At 42.1% G+C, this 20298-nt stretch overlaps 2 protein-coding genes across 2 annotated transcripts in view; one reads left to right on the top strand and one right to left on the bottom strand.

Moving 5' to 3' along the window:
* Positions 1–9704, top strand: part of ppfia4 (PTPRF interacting protein alpha 4) — a 120834-nt gene extending 111130 nt beyond the window's left edge. Inside the window, exons 25-31 of the mRNA XM_034692936.1 lie at positions 854–1029; positions 1197–1294; positions 1967–2142; positions 5149–5217; positions 5307–5493; positions 5647–5744; positions 8160–9704. Of these exons, the coding sequence (XP_034548827.1) occupies positions 854–1029; positions 1197–1294; positions 1967–2142; positions 5149–5217; positions 5307–5493; positions 5647–5705 (765 nt within the window). The 3' untranslated portion in view covers positions 5706–5744; positions 8160–9704. The remainder of the gene's footprint in view (positions 1–853; positions 1030–1196; positions 1295–1966; positions 2143–5148; positions 5218–5306; positions 5494–5646; positions 5745–8159) is intronic.
* Positions 9705–11878: 2174 nt separating this feature from the next.
* myog (myogenin) lies at positions 11879–14765 on the bottom strand. The gene is made up of 3 exons (XM_034687481.1): positions 13616–14765; positions 12843–12942; positions 11879–12750 (listed from the first exon to the last, which is right to left on the bottom strand). Exons 1-3 carry the CDS (start codon positions 14147–14149, stop codon positions 12632–12634), a joined length of 753 nt encoding a protein of 250 aa, XP_034543372.1. The 5' UTR covers positions 14150–14765; the 3' UTR covers positions 11879–12631.
* Between the last annotated feature and the right edge of the window lie 5533 nt (positions 14766–20298).

Here is a 20298-nt window from a genome sequence, read left to right as displayed (position 1 = left end):
GAGCGAGAGGGGCAGTCAGTAGAGTCAGGGGAAGCAGAGGCAGGGGACGGGGAGTGAACGCTGGGGAAATTTACGCGCAGGAGGCGGGCAGAACGGCAGGATGGGATTTGATTGGTTTAAATTTTGGGACCCAAAAACACTGATTAGTTGGTGTTTTCCCAGGTTTACTCCGGCTGTAGATAGCAGCTTTTTTTCACTCTTTTTTAAGAACACATTATGTATTGATTACCATCAGGACATAAATATCATTTTAACCAGTATAACAAAAAGTGTATCTAAATCTGACTACCAACCCCAGCTTTAATGTGCAAACGTCATATCAGAAAGACTGACTAAAAATGACCTGTGTGGCTGTCCAAGGCCTTTAACATTACAAAGCATTTAATGATTATTACCCTATAAAGTTGTATTAATTGAGCTTTAAATACACACAGAACACCAAGGATATTTTTCACAATGGGAGACTGAAACACTTTGATAAATTACTTTTTTCACAGCACCTATTTTGACCTATCTCTATGAAAAACCCTGGTGTATCAAATTGCATCAATAACATTTCAGACTCAGTGTCATTCCTAACAGTGATAACACATGCAGAATACCAGGACATGAACCTAAGGATGCAATCACTTTAAAAGTTTAGAGTTACACCTGTAGTTCTTTTGAACGACCAGTGCTACATAAATTGATTTAAGGATATACAAGAAATCTAGGTTAATTATACAAAATGACAGATATTGAATTTGTGTTACCAGTGGAATAGATTTTAGCACCTACTCACACTTATTTCTATTGTTTTCATACAACCCTCTCACTTTTTGTCCTGACAAAATGTGCTCCTCTCTTTTCTCAGACTTTGGCATACGGTGACATGAATCATGAGTGGATCGGAAACGAGTGGCTGCCAAGCCTCGGTCTCCCCCAGTATCGCTCGTACTTTATGGAGTGTCTGGTGGATGCCCGCATGCTGGATCACCTGACTAAGAAGGACCTGAGAAGCCACCTCAAGATGGTGGACAGTTTCCATAGGTCAGTATGTGAAGCCATTAGTTTAGCTTCTGATTGATTAGCCTCTGCTCCTTTTGGCTTACTGCATACATTAGCTATGGAGATGAGAAGGCTAATGATGCATATGTGTTTGTGTTTGTGGTTCCATGTGTGTGTCCTGTGTATGTGTAAATGTGTGTGTGTACTAGGGCTAGTCTGCAGTATGGGATTATGTGCTTGAAGAGACTCAATTATGACAGGAAAGACCTGGAGCGCCGGAGAGAGGACAGCCAGCACGACATGAAAGGTACACTTCCCATACAACCTGAGACACACTCAGTGATAAAAATGCACACACACACACACACACACACACACACACACTTTTGAACCTTGTTCAAACACATAAACATATCTACAGTCCTATCAGGCCAGAGTACCATCTAGTGGCTTGGCCTGATACTTTCAATTTGGCCTGAGCATTGAAACAGCTGCACCTTAGACTGACCAAGAGCCAACTAAGGCAGGACTACAATCTTCTGATCCAAATACCAAGGGTAGTCCAGACACACACACACACACACACACACACACAAGCACACACACCCACACACACATAGATACACTTAGATCTAGCAAGCCCTCTCGCCCTTTTGACCTTGAGTTCTGCACATGAACTTGACTCAGCTGTCTTGTCAAATCACAAGCTCGGCATGTTTACACACACACACACACACACACACACACACACACACACACCGCCTGTTCCAACTTGGAAGGCTGGCTGACAGCTGCGTTTTAAATGAACAAAGGGTGTGTGCCATTGAGTTGACACTATGTGGACATGCACATTATCTCTTTATCTCTCTCTCTCTTTCCTCCTCTTGCTCTCTTTCTTAAACTCAAGTCACTCTAATTCCCTAAAATCTAAAGCATGTGCTACAGTTCCATGAATCTGCGCTCCTCTGTCTTACTTCAGATGTGCTGGTGTGGACCAATGAGCAGGTGATCCACTGGGTCCTGTCCATTGGTCTGAGGGAATACAGTGGCAACCTGCTGGAGAGCGGTGTCCATGGAGCACTTCTCTCTTTGGATGAGACCTTCGACTACAGCAGCCTAGCGCTCATCCTACAGATCCCTATGCAGAACACACAGGTGGTTATAGAGGAAAACAAAACTGTTAACAGACATCATGGGTTCAACACTGTATAAAATATGGACGGAGGATCCGTGACGTCGCCCATCTGTTTCTGAAGAGCTGTTTTGAGGCCAATCGGCGACGTCAGCCATATTGCTGCTGTCGAGCGAGTGTGACGTAAAGAGGCAGGCTACAGTGTTCCTGCCTGTCAACCAAGTCAGCTGTGCCTCTCATTGGAAGACTTGTAATCTCAATATCTTTCAAAGTACCAAGCTGAGCCTCTCATTGATGAAACTCTAGTTTGTAGCACTTCCGCATTGGCCTCACATTTTTAGACTGGGGGTTGCCGCTTGGTTCAACATTGTGACAGTGGCCATTTGCTATGATGCCCCACTCAGGGGAGGTCAAAGATCAAATAATTTTAAATGTTGTACAACTCTAACGACTCACAGTTGACCCATCACCCTAACGACTGTCAGGAACTAGGTTAACGATCGTCAGGAGGTACAGAATGACGAACAGAAACTAGACTAACGACTCCACTTAGGACCCTTTGTGACTCCTGGACACACCCATGACTGTTAGTGGCTTATATCTTCGAGCTCTTCCTCAGTCTGGTCAGAACTGAAGAAGCCTTTCAGAGGAGAGGTGAAACATCTTCAAGAACTTCTACCAGTCCAGTTGCCATACAGATCAAGCTTTGGATTACCATGACCTGGATGAAATCTGGCGCCTGACACCTGATCATATTTTCGCTAAAACAACATGTTGTATAACATTAGCTTGGCTACAAATAGTTTAGTCACCACTCGAGCTAGCAAACATCCATATTAACTAACTATCCCCAAGCCCACTCTCTATTTAATTAGCTAGCATTACTGTAAGCTAACTTTTGGCTAGCTAACACTACAACCTACAAGTTAAGTGTTTACAACGAATGTACACCTTTCCTGTCTTACTTGGAACTATCACACAGTTATGTTAGCTAGGGAGTGGTTACACTTCAGCTAAGTCTGTCTGGCATATAGTGTTATGGTCTGCTTAGTAACAAAAATTTAAGGCTCAAGAAGGGGAGACCACGACATATGAAAAGGCGTGCCACACCAAAATATCGATGAAACCCCATGCTTTATTGAGATATGTGAAACCCTCCTAAATGCAAGAAGCAAGAAAACCAAAAACAAGGAAAACTAAACAGACTGGAGACCCTGGGCAAAATGAACAAAAGACAGAAAGGTGCTTGGCCAGCCGTGCAACAGACCGGCGCTCCCAGCACCACACCCTCAACTAAGATAAGATAAGAGATAAGATAAGATATACTTTATTGGTCCCCCATTGGGGGAAATTCTTTTGTTACAGCAGCTTACAACACGGGACAGGGGAATACAACAATGTACTAACACAGTTAAAAATATAATAACAATAATAATAGCAATGATAAAGGGAAAATAGAATAAAATAAATAAAATAAAATAAAATGAAATAAAATAAAATAAATATAATACATATAATAAAATAAAATAAATAAAATGAATAAAATAAATAAAATAAATAAAATAAATAAAATAAATAAAATAAATAAAATAAATAAATAAATAAAATAAATAAAATAAATAAAATAGAATAGAATATATAAGATAAATAAAATATGCCAACTATTACAGTTGTATACACACTATGTACACCTCTATCTGATAATTAGATAGGTATGTTATTGCACGGATAAAATTGCACCAGGTTATTTAAAAAAATAATAATAATAATAATTAAGAACAAATAATCTGAACCTTGGGAAATAAAAAAAACGCTAACTAGACCAGGGGTTCCCAGAGTCTTGGTCGGGACCCCCTGGGGGGTTGTGAGACACTAATGGAGGGTCGTGAGATGATTTCCAGAATGTCTTTTTTTTTTTAGTTATCAAAAAATATTTATTTATTTTTGTTTATTTACATTGTTTTCTTATGTTTATCTCCATTTTTGTTTGTACTGTTTATTATTATTATTTATTTATTATTATTGTAATTTTTTTTTGTATTTTTGTATTTTTTCCTCATCTTTGTTGGTTTTGTATTACTTATATATAATTTGTTAACTTGTGGTGAACAAAGAAAAAAAAGATTGAATGACGAAAGTTATCTTAAAATATTACATTTTACCAATCATAGTAAAAATTATCAACAAAAATAGTAGAAACATTTGAAATAAAACCTTATAAATAGAAAATGTTAATGTGAGTTTTCTGCCTTTCTTTTTGCCAGGTGACTCCTAAGTTTAGGGTTAGTGAACAGTTAATTATCAAAGCATCAGTAGCAGAAGGTTAATTTATAACAGCACAGGAAACACAGACACATGCTCATATAGGTAGGGTCATTTTCTCCAGACCAGCTACATGAAGCCACATTAAATCACTGTGAGGGACAGCGGGGGTTGCGAGTCTTTGGCACCTATATTTTGGGAGCCCCTGAACTAGACTATTGGAAGTATCCAGCCCAAACTAACACAACAAACAAACATAATAACCGTGTCAAACTAACAGGATCAGTTTCCAGACATATTTATGACATGACTTGGGGTCTGTGAGAATATAGTGGATCAGTGGAATGATTTAAACAGGAGAAAGTCACAGTGTTTCTCTGGACTTTAGGCTTTTGTCAGGCCTTTTGGCACCTTCTCCAGCCATTTTAGTCAAATTGGTTTGGTTGCAACCAGAACCGCCTCAGACTGTGCCAACATTAATCCCTGCCTCAGATTCTGTATCACATGGTTTGTAATCAAAAGGGCTCTGTTGTCCCCACTCAGAATCCACATAAAAGATTTTCCTGGCCACATGCTTCAGCACAGATTATTTGCCCACATTAATGTTTCTCCTATTATCAGAGGAATTATTTGGATATTTTTTTCAGGTATTTGAAGAGGTTTCATTGACGTTTTCAATCAGTTCCTGTTAATATCACACCCTGAATGGTTAACCAGCAGCTTCACAGTGTGTCCTGCTGAGAAAGATTGTGTGTGCTGTTTTTCAGGCCCGGCAGGTTCTGGAGAGAGAATTTAACAACCTGTTAGCACTGGGGACTGACCGTCGATTAGAAGAGGTGAGTTCTCAAACTGCTGCTTTGATCAAATACAATATCACTGGAATGAGGCTAATTGTCTGACCTGGCTTTTCTCCCTGTCCCTACAGAGCGGTGATGACAAGTCTTTCAGACGCTCGCCATCATGGCGAAAGAGGTTTCGGGCACGTGAGGGAGGAGCAGGGCTGGGCATGATGGCAGGCTCCATGGAAACACTACCTGCTGGCTTCCGCATGCCCTCCATGTCTATGCCCCCCTCTGTGAATTTGATGCCCAAGAAACAGCTCCAGCCTGAAGGTGTGTTCTGTTACTATCATAACTGATCTGCCTCAACCTATGAATGTATCTGTGTTCATCTATGTGCTTCTCTTTGCTTGTCCTGACTGACTAACTGCATGCTGTGGCCTCTCTGTCCTGCTTTGCCCAATTCTTTCTCTGCTACCTCTCAAGCTGCTCCCCCGGCGCCCCCGAGACTTGACCCCTCGGCCGTGCGGACCTATTCATGCTAACTTCTCTCTGCTTACTAACAGGAGCGCTAATGCTAACAGGTAAGCTAACAAAATACTACATTAAACTGCTGAACTTGCCAGCCAGTGCGCTTTCTTGCCAGCATTGCCCAGCTGTGTGGCATGAATCAGGAATGTGGTACTAACTTAATTGTCAGACTGCAAGGCTAATCTACTTTTATTCTAATCAGGCTAATATTAGCCTTTTAGCTAGCTATATCAACGTCAAAAGGTGCAAGTGGACCAAAGTTTTACATTTAGGTTAGGAAAGGTATCAGTGCTACTTTAATGATGATTCTGGTACTCCAAATAGTTACAAGAGTAACTGCAGGGTTTGAGAATGTACTCTAACATAAATGTTACTTTCCCCTCATTTTAAGAAATCCCATTTAAAGACCAAAACCAAGTGCTGTTCCTTTGTCCAAAACTTGACACAGTTTATAAATCTGTCCCACAGAAATTCATGGCCGCCTAGAAATAATTAAAAGTCATTAATTATTTGTAAGAATGATGTAACCCTCCAGTAAGATATAAGTCAGTGCATTTTATTAAAAGCCCTGTGAGGAGTTTTGAACTGGCTGAGAAACAGACTGAAAATGATACTGATGTCTCTTTATAACTTTCAATAGCAAACAAGACCATCAGCAACAACATTGGCACCTTCTCAGTTGTAATTTGTAATGCCTGAAACCACCCTGAGGGGGTAGGTGCCAGACCAGATGATGGACATCTCACTTCAGAAACAGCCTTTATTTTAATGTTTCATGGAAAATAATCACATTGCCTGATAAAGTTGATTGTTAAAAGACAACAGGACGAGGTTTTTGTTGAAAACACTACTTTTGCATGTATAGGACAAGAGATAAGAGGTATCACTTTGTCCATAAGGGGGCGCCATAATCGATACAAAACAAAAGTTCCTCACAGCAGCTTTAAATATATATTTTTTTAATAGCAGGTTAACACTCCTGCAGCTGTGAAGACCACACAGTCTGTCTATATTTACAGTTGGAAATAGGCAACAATAAATGCCGTATTAAATCCTGTTTGAGCAATATGCAGCTGTTTTAAGACATCATTAACTTGTTTTATTATTATCATTTTTTTTGTCATTAGTCTTTGTCATTTTTGTCACTTTAGAGACATTTTGACTAAAGTCAATGCACAAACTTGGATATTTTTATATTCATACAAATGTTTGATAGGACTAACATTAGCACCAGCTTTACTCTTTTCTAAGTACTTTTTTTGAAAGCATTAGTAAATAGCACAGAGAACTGGAACAAGGATCTTCTACAGTATGTCTTAAACTGAATGACAACCATAGACTGTAATGGACGTAGTACCCGTGATGTCACCGGTCTGTTCCTGAGCGTTGTTTTGAAGCCAATATTGGAAATGCTGAACTCAACCAGGCAGAGTGTGACGTAAAGGGGCGGAGTTTGAGCCTCCTAGCCAACAGCTATGTGTTTCCGACCGGGAGTCAAGTCAGTCATGTCCTTATTTGGGCAAAAACTTGGAATCTTAATATCTTCTGAACTGTTGCATTAGATAAAATTCACCCCCCATACAGTGTGTGTAGATAGAGAGATTAGCTTCACAGGGCCAAGCCGTTTTTTCAACCAGGCTGTAAACATGTTTATTAATGCTGCAAAGATCGTCTTTTTCCCATTCATGTCTATGTGGTTTCCGGTGTTTCTGCAGCCAGCCTCAAGCGGATTCTCCATGAACTGCAGTTTATAACACTTCAGCATGGGCTTCATAGTTAGAGACCGGAGGTTGCCGCCTGATGATAACCCTAAATCATTGTTTAGCCTTCAATCAATCAATCTTTATTTGTATAGCGCCAAATCCCACAAACGTTATCTCAAGACGCTTTTACAAACATAGGAGGTCTAGACCACTCTATGTCAAATTATGAACAGAGACCCAACACCAAGACAGGGTGAGAGTCAGTCTTACCCCACCTTAATCCATCATGAGCATTGCACATCGCAGTATTCAGGTAGTTCCAGCAGCGAGGAAAAACTTCCTTTTAACAGGCAGAAACCTCCAGCAGGACCAGACTCATGTTAGACAGCCATCTGCTGAGACCAAGTTGGGTCTGGAAAGGGGGATAGAGGAGAGTAAGAGAGAGAGGGAGTGGTGATAGTGATGAGATGAGTAGTATTGTATTTAGTCTATTAGTTGCTCAATTTTAGGCAGGCTGATGGTTTTACTGTTTCACATTGTTAATGCCTTTCATGCAAACCTTCTTTTTTTTTTCATTTGAAGGAACATGAGCAGATAATTAGGGCTTGCCAGTGTAATACCTACTGATGTTGTACATGTCAAGCTAAGCTGCAAGCAGGCACAAACTCACTTTTACTCTTACATCCTCTCTCTCTCTCTCTCTCTCTCTCTCTCTCTCTCTCTCTCTCTCTCTCTCTCTGTCCTCCTCTCTTGTGTCTCTTCCAGTGCATTCTATTACCTATATGGACATATGCTTGCGGCCTTTTGAGAGTGATATGCCAAATCTGGAGAGGGAGTCCTGGGCGCCACTGACATGGGGGGTGATCTTCACCCCGTTTGTTGCCCAGCCTTACCTCCCACCTTTCATCTCTCACCTCTCCTCTTCGGACACGTGCAATACAGAGGCCAACTCTGACCTTTGAACTCTTGAGAGTGCTCATTGGCTGCGCTCGCTGCTGTAAAGGAGACTCTTCCCTGTCTCTCTCCCAGTATACCCCAGTGCTCCCAGTAGCCTTGTTGTTGTGGTGTTGTGCTCCTGCTCCCCTGGTCTCAGCTGTGGGTTCTTGTCCTGGTTCTAATCTCTCAACATGGCCAAGTCCAAACCAATAATCCTGCGTTATCACCTCCGAGACAACACAAGAGTTGGGTGGTGTAAAAAAGACTAGAGAGGGTGGTAACAAGTCATTGATTTGGACTTGGGAATGATGAATACTTGTATAAATGGCAGATCCCACTGCACATGCCCCTCTACCGGTTATGCAAGGTATTACTCATTAATCGTCTCTGTACATAAAATGGATGACTTATGTTTTTTATAGAAATATTATATATATATATATATTGGAAATATATATGGAAAATAATATAATATCATTGCTGTATGAAACCCAATGCCCTGTATTCGATAGTGACTGTTCTCTCTCTCTCTTCCTCTTTCTTTCTCTTTCTCTCCGTGTCGGACCTTTGTGTGTCTTTTGCCGTATGCCGTAAGTGTGTGAATTGTTAGTGGGAGGGGGTGTGTTTCTACAAGGACTCTTCACAGGTTCATGGGTCCAATTTCAAACTTCTCTCTTTGCCTCTTCTTTTACTTTTCTTTCTTCCTCATCCTCTTTTGACACTTATGTAGCTGTTACCTCTTTTCTTCGCCTCTCTCGCCTTCAGTATGACACTATGTAGCCTAGAATAGAGAGAATCCTTTAATATGAAGAGTGAGTGTGTGTGTGTGCGTGTGTGTCAGAAGAAATGTTGAGTGTGAAAGGCCGACCCCAGCCATGTGACCATGACTTTTCCCTGTGGATGGGTAGTGTGAACACTGTAGCTCCTCTCTGTTGTTTCCTTTCTTTCTCTCAAATCAAACTGTAAACTGCTGCTCAACATCAGCCAATGATAAACATTCAAAACTGCTCAAAGTGACGGACTTGACTAATCCTGCTCCGCCACCTCCTTTTTAGTTGCCATGAAGACGTGCCAGTGAGCAGTCAGTCCTCTTGGCTGACCAACTCCTCATCCAATGAGAACACAGCAAAGAACCAGTGAAGTACTGGATGGGTGGTGTACAATCTTTTTTTTTTGTTTCTTTGTTTTTTATTTTACAGTTTTTCCAAGGTGTCTAAAAGGTGTACCGTGCTATGTGGCAGCTATGAGTACTGTGTCTTTATTCCAGGTGTGAAACAATGCTGACAAATCAAGATTTTATTATTTGGCTATTTAAAAAGTGAACTGTATTTATGACACTATATAGACATAAGTAAAGCTGTTTTTTAAAGATTTCGATGTTGTGTTCTTTATCAGCTTTATCTCTGACAAAGTATTGGCAATCACAAAACCAATGTGGATTCGGTCTCCAAGGGCAATGGCCGAATTTGGGAGGGGGGGGGCTTTAGGTAAGGAGATAAAAAATGACTTTAAAGTCATTTTTAACTCAAAAAGCCGTGGGAGAGATCGCCGGTGTTTTGGTTTAAACAGCGACCCTGTTAACTGCCGACTTTCAGCCGGATGCATCCCTCATAAACGTCTTTGGACGATCATTAAGTATCTGATGAGGATATTGAATCTTAAAACTCCCTCTGTGTTTCAACAGCTGTGTAAACTCCACAAACACTGACACGTTCAGCTGAAGGTCTCCAGTTTACAGGGTCACTTTTAAAACCGGAACACCGGGAGAGACGCATTCACGGTGGGCTGAGAGAAGACTACTGTTACAAGCTGCTAAATCAAGAGAATCACAGCTTCTTCTTTTGAAAAGTACACACACACACACAGTTTAGTTATGTTTAGTTTAGTTTAGTTTAGTTTAGTTTAGTTTAGTTTAGTTTAGTTTAGTTTAGTTTCTTTATTATTCATTGTGTTGTGCACCATAAAGGTGCCCAGCCCATATGGACTTACAAGACACTACAAAAACAAAACAAAATAGGAGCAACAACATAAGAAGAAAAAGAACAAAGAAGAAAGAAGAGCAGTTACAATACTGCACATGTCCAACAATGACCTAGAGTAATTCAAAAGCACAGTGGTGAACTTCAGACATTTGACAGTGACAACAACTAAATCAGACATAGAGTCTGAGTGTGCTCCTGCGCTGCTGAACAGCATTTAACACAAACTGAGCAAACTGGAACACTTTGTGTGTAAACAGGAACTGACGTCTATCTTCATCAGACATACAAAAAAAGATAGAACAGATTAAAGAAAGAGAAATCCAGTGAATCACAGACGTGTGTGATGTTACTGTGGACGACTCTGTGGTTAATCTACCAATCAGACACGTTCAACATTGCAGGCCCTGTCCCCCAAAAAGCCCTGGGGCTTTTGAAAAGTCCTAACCCCCTAGCAGGGGCTTTTTAGGGGGGAGATTATCTACCCCTGGACTACTTTTTCACTCTGGGTCCATCGGGTAAAGTTCCTTCGGTCGAAATGCCCCTATAGACTGTATAAAAAAGATGGACGCAATGACAGTTCCTGAAAAGTGAAGCCAAAATGTCTAGAGTTCCCTCTACTGACTAGCTGCAGTATAAAGGCTGATTTATACTTCTGCGTTGAATCAACGGCGTACCCTACGCCGGGGGTCCGCGTAGCTCCCGTACCTACGCCGAGGCCTACGCACGTAGCTGACGTGCACCTCCTCCAAAATGTAACTCCCCGTAGAGCCGACGCGGACCTCAAGCCCTGTGATTGGTCCGCTCGGCGGCTTTGTATTTCCCGCATTTACAACACTTCCGGGATCCCGGACATCGGCCGCACATCGGCCGTGTATTTCATCTCCTCCTCTCTATTCTTCATGTAATCATGTCTGTATGATAAACAGCAACATGTATCAGCTGTAGATTAACATAACACGCTCTGAATCGATGTGGAAAAGTAAACAGATATCGTAGCGGGGCCGGAAGCAGGCGACCGGCTATCAGAGAGACCGCACTGCCCTCTAGTGTTTCGGCGGAGAATTGCTGTGCGACACGGACACACCGACGCACAAGTATGTGGTGCTCATGTCCGCGTCAGCCCCTGCTGCGTAGGGGAGACGCAGAAGTATAAATCAGCCTTAAGTCAAAGTCGTCCCCTTCTCTTAGATCATTAATGACGGTTATTGGGCAAAGACTTTGATGCCAATGTGCTTGTCAGTGTTAAAAGTCCTACTAGCAACTTGAAGGAACTTTCTCCTCACTGGGCCTTCTGTTTATTTAAAGCTACATTTATGTGTTTCTGTTATGTAGCTAATTGGTTTTGGGATTGCGTAACAGCTCATGTGTTGCTCCTATTTTGCTCTTCACACAAACTGTTTCCTCATTTATGATCAGTATATGCAAAAAAAAAAGACTGGACAAACTGAAAAGGAGACTTTTGACACCAAAAACTTGTCCCTTGCCTGCATATTGTGCATTCATATGCAGAGATCTAATAATGAAGATTGAAGTGAATTTGCAATGAACTGTGATGACAAACAAACGTATTGAAAATGGTCTTTAATGGAAGAATTGACAGGAAATAGCACTTTTTGGAACATCTACAGATACACAACAATCGTAGTTATAAAAGTCAAAAATAAGTTAGCAAAAAATAAAAAATAAAATGGCAAAACCACTCTGTAGAAAAAGGGAACGTATTTACATCACTAGCATTCATAACCAGTTTAAATTAAGCAGATCTTGGTCAAAACTGCCATGGTACATATTGGCCCCACAAATAAACTCATGTTTTTTTAAGCATAAAAACACACACACAAAACAAGAATGAAAGATCAGGGAAAGGTTTCGAAAAGAGGAAAACTTAAATTAAGTAAAGACAAAGCTTTGCCTTAACATTCCTATGTGGTTCTATCAGACTGGAGGACAGACCAACAGAAGCCCACTCTAGTAACAAGGTGTAAGGTTCATGCAGCAAAGTCCTTTAATCTGTGGTCAGGCTGAGCTCCTGTGGGCTATGGCGGACAGGTCTGGACCCCTTTCATAAGGCAGGGAATAAAGGAAATAAGGCCTCATTGTGAAAAGAAGGAATTTAGTTTAGCTAGCAGACCCATTTTTTAAGCAGAGTGACAATTCAAATGAATTCCTACTTTGAAACTTTAGCATAAGACACGTAGATCAGTTGAGCTGGAAATAAATAAATTAAATAGGAATAGGAATTTAGGATTATTCTTCAGCTTGCTTTGCCAATTGTTGTTTTTTAATTTTCTGCACCCATGGGTCTGCTGTGTGGAGGGTCTATTTGGGAATGTCCATAGGAAAAGCCACAGCTCCATCCGCTGCAGTGATACTGTCCACGATGGAGGTCAGGGCCTGCATGTTCCTGTGCTCTGGAGAGTCCCCAGCACTCAGAAGATCTGCAAAGAGACACAGACACACAAGCTCAGTATCAGGGCGCGCTGATCTGTTTTCCGCTGTCTCATTACTCTGTGTGTTCAAGTGTACTCACCCTCGCTGCCGTAGCTCTGTGTGCACTGCTCGGGAGTGCTGCTCCACTCTGGGCTGCTGCAGCAGGTGCTGCCCGAACTGGGCTCACTTGACGACGACACCTGTTACCATGGAGATTCACAGGAGTTGCTGTCAGTCACTCTGTGTTATGACAGGGCACACCCCAACCCCACACAGAGACAGAGCACTGACTACAATGCAGTGTAGTACCACACACACACACACACACACACAGGCAGAGACAACTACCACTGGAATCAACTCTACACTACAAACACTTACTGCAGCAGAGAAATTAGACTATCCTACCCTACAATGTGAATGAAAAGAGAGCTTGAAATAGAAGACGGGACAATGAAAGTTGTCTTAAGAGGCCAATGAACAAGCCTGGACAAGTCTGGGATGTATTTTGGCACCTGTCTTATCAGTTTATATTACTATACAATACAAGAGATTACTGGTTTACATGTAATTTCTTTATATCTTTCAAAAAAATGACAAAAAAATGAAAGTTGCTCTATGCTTAAGAGTTGGCTTTCTAATTGGATCCTGTCATTTTAACCTCAGTGATTGAAACAGTCATTTCCAGAAACTCACATATTTTCAAGGACTCTCAATCGTCCATTTTTCAGGCTCTCTGATTCTACTTTGAATTTCATCTTGCCTTGTTACTGCAGTCTAAGCCCATTGAGTCTGTTGCATCTGTTTGCCTCTCTCCTCAGTGTTAAATAAGACATGTTTTGCCTCCAGTCATCCCTCCTCTCTCCTACTCACTCTGGGCTGGGTCTGGCTGGGTCGGTAGTGCAGTCCCTGCTGTCCCGTCTCATTGTCCTGCTGGTTGAGGGAGGACACCAGGGCTTGCAGCCTTTCGATGTACTGGATGGCGCTTCTCAAGATCTCCACCTTGGGTAGCCTCTGATTTGGATTCATCAAGGTGCTCCTCTTCAGAGCCTCGAAGGCCTCATTCACCTTCTTCAGACGCCTCTTCTCCCTAAGCGTGGCTGCCCGTCGACGGTCCATGGTGACCGTCTTCCTTTTGCACAGCTTACAGGCCCAGGGCAGACACTGACCGGGACAGTGCACCTCAGATTGAGGTGATAGGCTGGACGGGGAAGGTTTGTCCTCCGTCCCTGTCATTCCAACTCCAACATTCCCAGACAGACTCCCACACAAGCCCATCATGGAGTTCCTATCCTGGTAAGCACCTTGGTCATACGCCCCAGGCAGGCGAGAGGGGAAGTAGCTGTCCCCTCCTTCGTAGAAGCGCTGGTCAGGGAAGAAGTACGGGTTGGTCTCAAAAAGCTCCATGCTGGACAACTAGTGGCGTGAATTGGGGCAAAAACTCCTGCCTCTCGTGGAACTGCTCTACTGTATGTCGTCTTCAGTCCTGTGCCTGGAGCGTGTGTGTCTAAGTATATGTGTGTGTGCCTGTCTTCGTCCACAGCTTAAGTTTGTGATGAGTGGAAGACGTGTGGAGAACAACTGGTGTGGAGCAACTGTAGGCTGGCATTTAAACCCTTGTGCCTGCTGCAGGATCACAGGGTTAAATTTAGCACGAGCCCCCAGAAACCTGACACGACGTTTAGCTGTTGCTGCACATCTACACTTCACATCTTTGTTGGGCCCTGCTCTCTAGGGGGTTTCAGTCTCGTTTGTGTGCGTGTGTGTCTGTGTTTGTGTGTGTCTGTGCCCTTGTGCTGGTCCCTGCGCTGAAGAGTCCAGGACATGATCAAGTTGCCGTGAAAAATGGGAGAGATAACCACAGATCAAAGATGTCCGTCTTAATGAGCTAATCCCAGACTCGCGTCTCCCCTCTGTGACACCATAAATGAATCCCCCTGTCACTGGGGAGGGTGCACAGAGAGAAAAGACAGTCTGGAGACAGCTGTCACTTCCACTGGGAGTCAATGATATGCAATGACAAGTAGTTGTTTGTCTCCTACTAAAAGAAATGGGGCCTGAAATTGTTGTTGACTCAGAAGTAGGTCACAGATAAGCACTGACTGAATTTTCTGAATGATAAACTGGGTTGATAGTATTATGTAAAAGCTGCAGAGGCATAAAACCTCCTGCCATTGTCGGGTCTTGCTTTTACATAACCACATTCATATGTACTGACTGTCCTTCTGGGATGATTGCACAGTGTGATGCAAGTGACCCGTGCGACACTCATCGTGGGACAGGGCCCACGCAGGAACAGACTGAAGTACAGTAAGTCGAGAGCAAGGTTGACATTGGCTCCTGTTACGCTCTGAAACCAAAGGACAATAATGAGACAAACACGCAGAGGTTTGGCCTTCACTGTCCTGACCTCTTTTAGTTCGTCATAGCGCTAGCCTAGTTGCTGGGTGTTAATCCTTCCAGGACATGATTCACCTCATAGCTCACGGGCTAATTTGGACTGGCTTCCGCTAACATGGACAAACAGCCAAAACAAACAGTTCTGTCATGAGAGAAGTGGCCTGGAATGACTGGCATAGTGTGGCGTAGGTTACATTTTTCTGTATCAGACATCTTTTCCATAGGGTTATCATAGTATTGATTCACACACTCATAATGTGGAGCTTGTTCCCATCAATCAATCAATCAATCTTTATTTGTATAGCGCCAAATCACAACAAACGATATCTCAAGACGCTTTTACAAACATAGGAGGTCTAGACCGCTCTATGTCAAATTATGAACAGAGACCCAACTTCAAGACAGGGTAAGACTCAGTCTGACCCCACCTTAATCCATCATGAGCATTGCACATCGCAGTATTTAGCTAGTTACAGTGGCGAGGAAAAACTTCCTTTTAACAGGCAGAAACCTCCAGCAGGACCAGACTCATGTTAGACAGCCATCATGCCTCGACTGAGTTGGGTCTGGAAAGACAGATATAGGGGAGTAAGAGAGAGAGGTGATAGTGATGAGACGAGTAGTAGAAGCTGTTGCCGCTGGAGTCCAGCACGTCCGCAGCAGGAGGACGTCTACAGCAGTTCAGAGAAATCTACGAGACAAGGGAGCTCAGGGACTCCAGAAAGCTCTATGGTTAGAACTCTGTTTTTAGGGCTGGGCTACATAGTATGTACTAGAGCAGGGGCGTCAAACTCATTTCAGTTCAGGGGCTACATACAGCCCAAGTTGGTCTGAAGTGGGCCGGACCAGTAAAATAAAAACATAATAATCTATAAATAACAACAACACAAAATGTTCCTTTTGTTTTAGCGCAAAAAAGTACAGGTACATTCTGAAAATGTTCACATTTAATTTTTATTTTTTATTTAACCTTTATTTAACCAGATGAGTTAAATAAATCATCATCAACAATTAACATCACCACAATAATGACCAAAGTACCAAGTGCTGGGTCACTCCAGAGCTGAACACAGATTCCCAGAGTAGAGCAGGACAGTGTGAGTCAACTGTAGCTGGAAGACATGATCTGCCACTGGGGACAACAGTGGAGAACAGTCTAGCTAAGTGCATAGTGCTTCCTAAAGAGCTGGGTCTTTAGCTGTCTTTTGAAAGTAGAGAGGGACTCTGCAGATCGAATGGAGTTGGCCAATTCATTCCACCATTTAGGGACAACAGAAGAGAAGAGTCCAGCTAGTGATTTTGAGGCCTTATGTGCTGGAAGCACTAGGGGCTTTTCAGAGGCTGAGCGTAGTGGGTAAGAAGGGGTGTAGACCTGGATGAGGGCGACCTGGATTATAATTATCTTTCACACCTGAACCCGCTGCCATGGGGTAGGTGTAGGATGAAATGATCCATTGCATTCTGCAGAAACATCCTTTTGTTTTTAAGACGGCAGGATGAGATAATAATAATAATAATAATAATAATTCATATGATTTATATAGAGCTTTTCTGAATACTCAAAGTCTCTTTACATAAAATAAAAGTAAAAATAAAACAGTTAAATAAAACCGAACAAGGACAGAGGTGGGGCGGTTTCAGAGGTCATGTGTTGTATGCTTTTGTGAACAGATAGGCCTTGAGGTGATTTTTGAATGATTGAAGTGAGTCAGAGTTGCGGATGTGTGGAGGGAGAGAGTTCCAGAGAGCCGGGGCAGCGATGGCAAAGGCCACCTCCACTTCAAGATCCTGCTCATCACCTACAAAGCCCTCAATAACCTCGCCCCCTCATACCTGTCACTCCCCATCTCACCACCTCAGATCATCAGATGCCAATCTCCTGACCCCCCAGAGGAAAATGTTACTGCTCAATGCTTTCTCTTCTAAGTCTCTGGAGACCAAATTGAGATTCTCACTTCAGCCTCATTCAAGTTTCAAAGTGTTCTCATTGGTTTCTCCTAAAATTCACTAGGAGAAATAGTTGAGACCATGACATGAGTCTTATTTGAGACTTAAATGAGAGATCTCATTAATGGCTAATTTTCTTCTCTTTTTTAAAATACATTTTTGGCCTTTTTGCCTTTATTTGACAGGACAGCTGAAGAGAGACAGGAAATGTGGGGAGTAGAGAGCGGGGGAAGACATGCTGGAGATGGTCAGCCAGCCGGGAATCGAACCGGCGACCTCTGTGACGAGAACTGCAGCCTCTGTATGTAGGGCGCTTAGACCGCTAGGCCACCAGTGCCCAAAAGAGTCCACCCCTTTAATTGTAATAATCTTGCTAAATCTGGTCAGCCCTTTTGCGGCCCATATTTTAAATAAATGGTCTGTCATACCTGTTGTATGAAATCTCTATCTTTTGCAATTTCTCTCAAATCCACTAAATCTTTGTGAAGTTGTTTTGTTCCAAACAGACTTGTAAAGGAAGGACCATATTGTGAAGTCAAAGAAGAGATCATTTCACATCTAAATATCTGATCTTGAAGTGGTTCAAATGTTTTAATGAGAATTGTAAGTTTGTGGACAATTACATTGAAATCTTAATTTTGCAGGGCACTATAAATGTTCATGAAAAGATGAGCTCAGGCTCTTTCTTTGCTCCATCTGAGCTCAACTTGAGACACAAAAACTGAGTCTGACAAAAACAAATGGATGAGGTTAGATTGAGACAATTGAGAGAGCTCCCTGATTTCTCCACCTGAGCTCAAAAGGAGTCACAACACTTGAGAAATACCTGAGAATCATTTTAGATTTGGACCAGATCTCCTTTTGAACTGAAAGGGAGACTAAGCTGAGACTTTTTGAAACTTTTTTTTCTGGAGGCAAGAATGAGAAACAGGAGACATAAGCTATAGTCTCATTGTTGTCTAGGAGACATAAATGAAACACTTTTGAGATCTCCTTTCTATATTTCTTTTCCTATGGGCCCCTATTACCAAGTCCAAGCACCGCACCTTGTGGGACAGAGATTTTTCAACAGAAAACACTACTAACACATGTTCACAGCAGGTTAAGCAAAGGGATAAGGTGTACCTCCACAGGGGGCACCAAAACCAACACAAACTTGAATCTGTTTCTAGCTTTTTAATTGATCTTTCACCAGCTGATTTACATCTCCTTTATATTCATACATTTACAAAGTCACTGAGATGGGCAATTTCTTTTTTTTTTGTGATCAATTGTTTATTGTTTTTTTTTACAGTGGCTTTGACATTGCAAAACATAGCATAAGTAGTAGTTCAGCCACTTCATTGACCCCCCTCCACCCCCCACCCCACACATCGTATGGCAGTGAACATAGGGTAGTAATAAAAGAGGACAGGATCATATACACCTACAAAAAAAAAAAAGAGAGAGAGAGAAGAAGTAAAGGACCCTAAAAGATAGTAAAATAATAAAAAATAATAATTTAAAAGACAAAAAAATGTATTAGTAAAAGTCTAATTATAATAGTAACAACAATAATCAATTATTAATCATGATGATATTGATAGTAAACTAAGAAAAGTAAATATTCAAATAAAATTCCAATCCCTCCCCCATCTTGGTATCCCATTAGCAGTCTGTACATAAACTTAGACATATACACACACACATGTATACATACATACATATATGAGATGGGCAATTTCTTGAAAATGAGGGGAAGGTTTAACCATATTGCCTCACATTATAAACACATGGTGCTGCTAATTGTTTTAGAAAGCAAAAGTTTGTCATAGGAGATATCTTATTCATAAAAGCACAGGTGTAATAATACCACTAATTAGGGATGCATTTCATTTAAGTGTCAGTTTCAGTGTCGCACTACAGTACACGCTGTCTTAATGGGAAAGCTTCCAGGCACACCGAAAGGGAACAGAACTGTAATTATTGTAATTCATAACAGATGTGCGTTTCTGGCTATCACAGGTTTAGACGTCTCCTGTGAGAAATGCCTCATGGACAGCTCCCATAACTTAATGTGGGTCTTAATTTGTGCTTTTTAAGGGCAGGTGTGCTGTTGGCCTAATTTAGAGCACCTGAAAAGTACCAACAAGAAAGACAGGTACCTTTTTTGGAAAGATTAACTTTGATGACTATTTTATAAGATAAAGTCCCTTCATAGCTTTTCTTTTCTTTGACTAGAACTAGGAAGAAAGAGCACATCTCTCCAGTGTTAGCTTCTCTACACTGGCTCCCCATAAAATCTAGAATAGAATTTAAAATCCTTCTTTTCACCTACAAAGCCCTTAAAAATCAGGCACCCTCGTATCTTAGAGAGCTCATAGTGCCCTATTACCCCTCTAGAACTCTACGCTCCCAACATGCAGGCTTGCTAGTTGTACCTAAAATCTCTAAAAGTAGTATGGGAGGTAGAACGTTCAGTTATCAGGCCCCTCTCCTTTGGAATCATCTACCAGTCAAGGTCCGGGAGGCAGACACCCTCTCCACTTTTAAGAGTAGGCTTCAAACTTTCCTTTTTGATAAAGCTTATAGTTAGAGCTGGATCAGGCTTGGACCAGCTTTTGTTAGGCTGCTATAGGCCTAGACTGCCGGGGGAACTGGCACACTGACACACTGGGATCCTAGCTCACCCCCTTCCCCCCAACCCCCCCATCACTTACTTTAACTCTGCCTGTCCCATTAAATTACTAACCATAGACCTTTCTGGAGTCCCTGAGCTCCCTTGTCTCGTAGGTCCCTCTGAGCTGCCGTAGACGTCCTCCTGCTGCGGACGATCTGGACTCCAGCTGATATGGACGTGCTGGACTCCAGCGGCAACAGCTTCTACTACTCGTCTCATCACTATCACCTCTCTCTCTTACTCCCCTCTATCTGTCTTTCCAGACCCAACTCGGTCGAGGCATGATGGCTGTCTAACATGAGTCTGGTCCTGCTGGAGGTTTCTACCTGTTAAAAGGAAGTATTTCCTCACCACTGTAACTAGCTAAATACTGCGATGTGCAATGCTCATGATGGATTAAGGTGGGGTCAGACTGAGTCTTACCCTGTCTTGGTGTTGGGTCTCTGTTCATAATTTGACATAGAGTGGTCTAGACCTCCTATGTTTGTAAAAGCGTCTTGAAATAACGTTTGTTGTGATTTGGTGCTATACAAATATAGATTGATTGATT

The sequence above is a fragment of the Notolabrus celidotus genome, chromosome 1 (assembly GCF_009762535.1).
Source record: "Notolabrus celidotus isolate fNotCel1 chromosome 1, fNotCel1.pri, whole genome shotgun sequence".
NCBI lineage: Eukaryota > Metazoa > Chordata > Actinopteri > Labriformes > Labridae > Notolabrus > Notolabrus celidotus.
The sequence above is the reverse complement of the archived record's forward strand: the minus strand, read 5'-3'. Positions and strand labels throughout refer to the sequence as shown.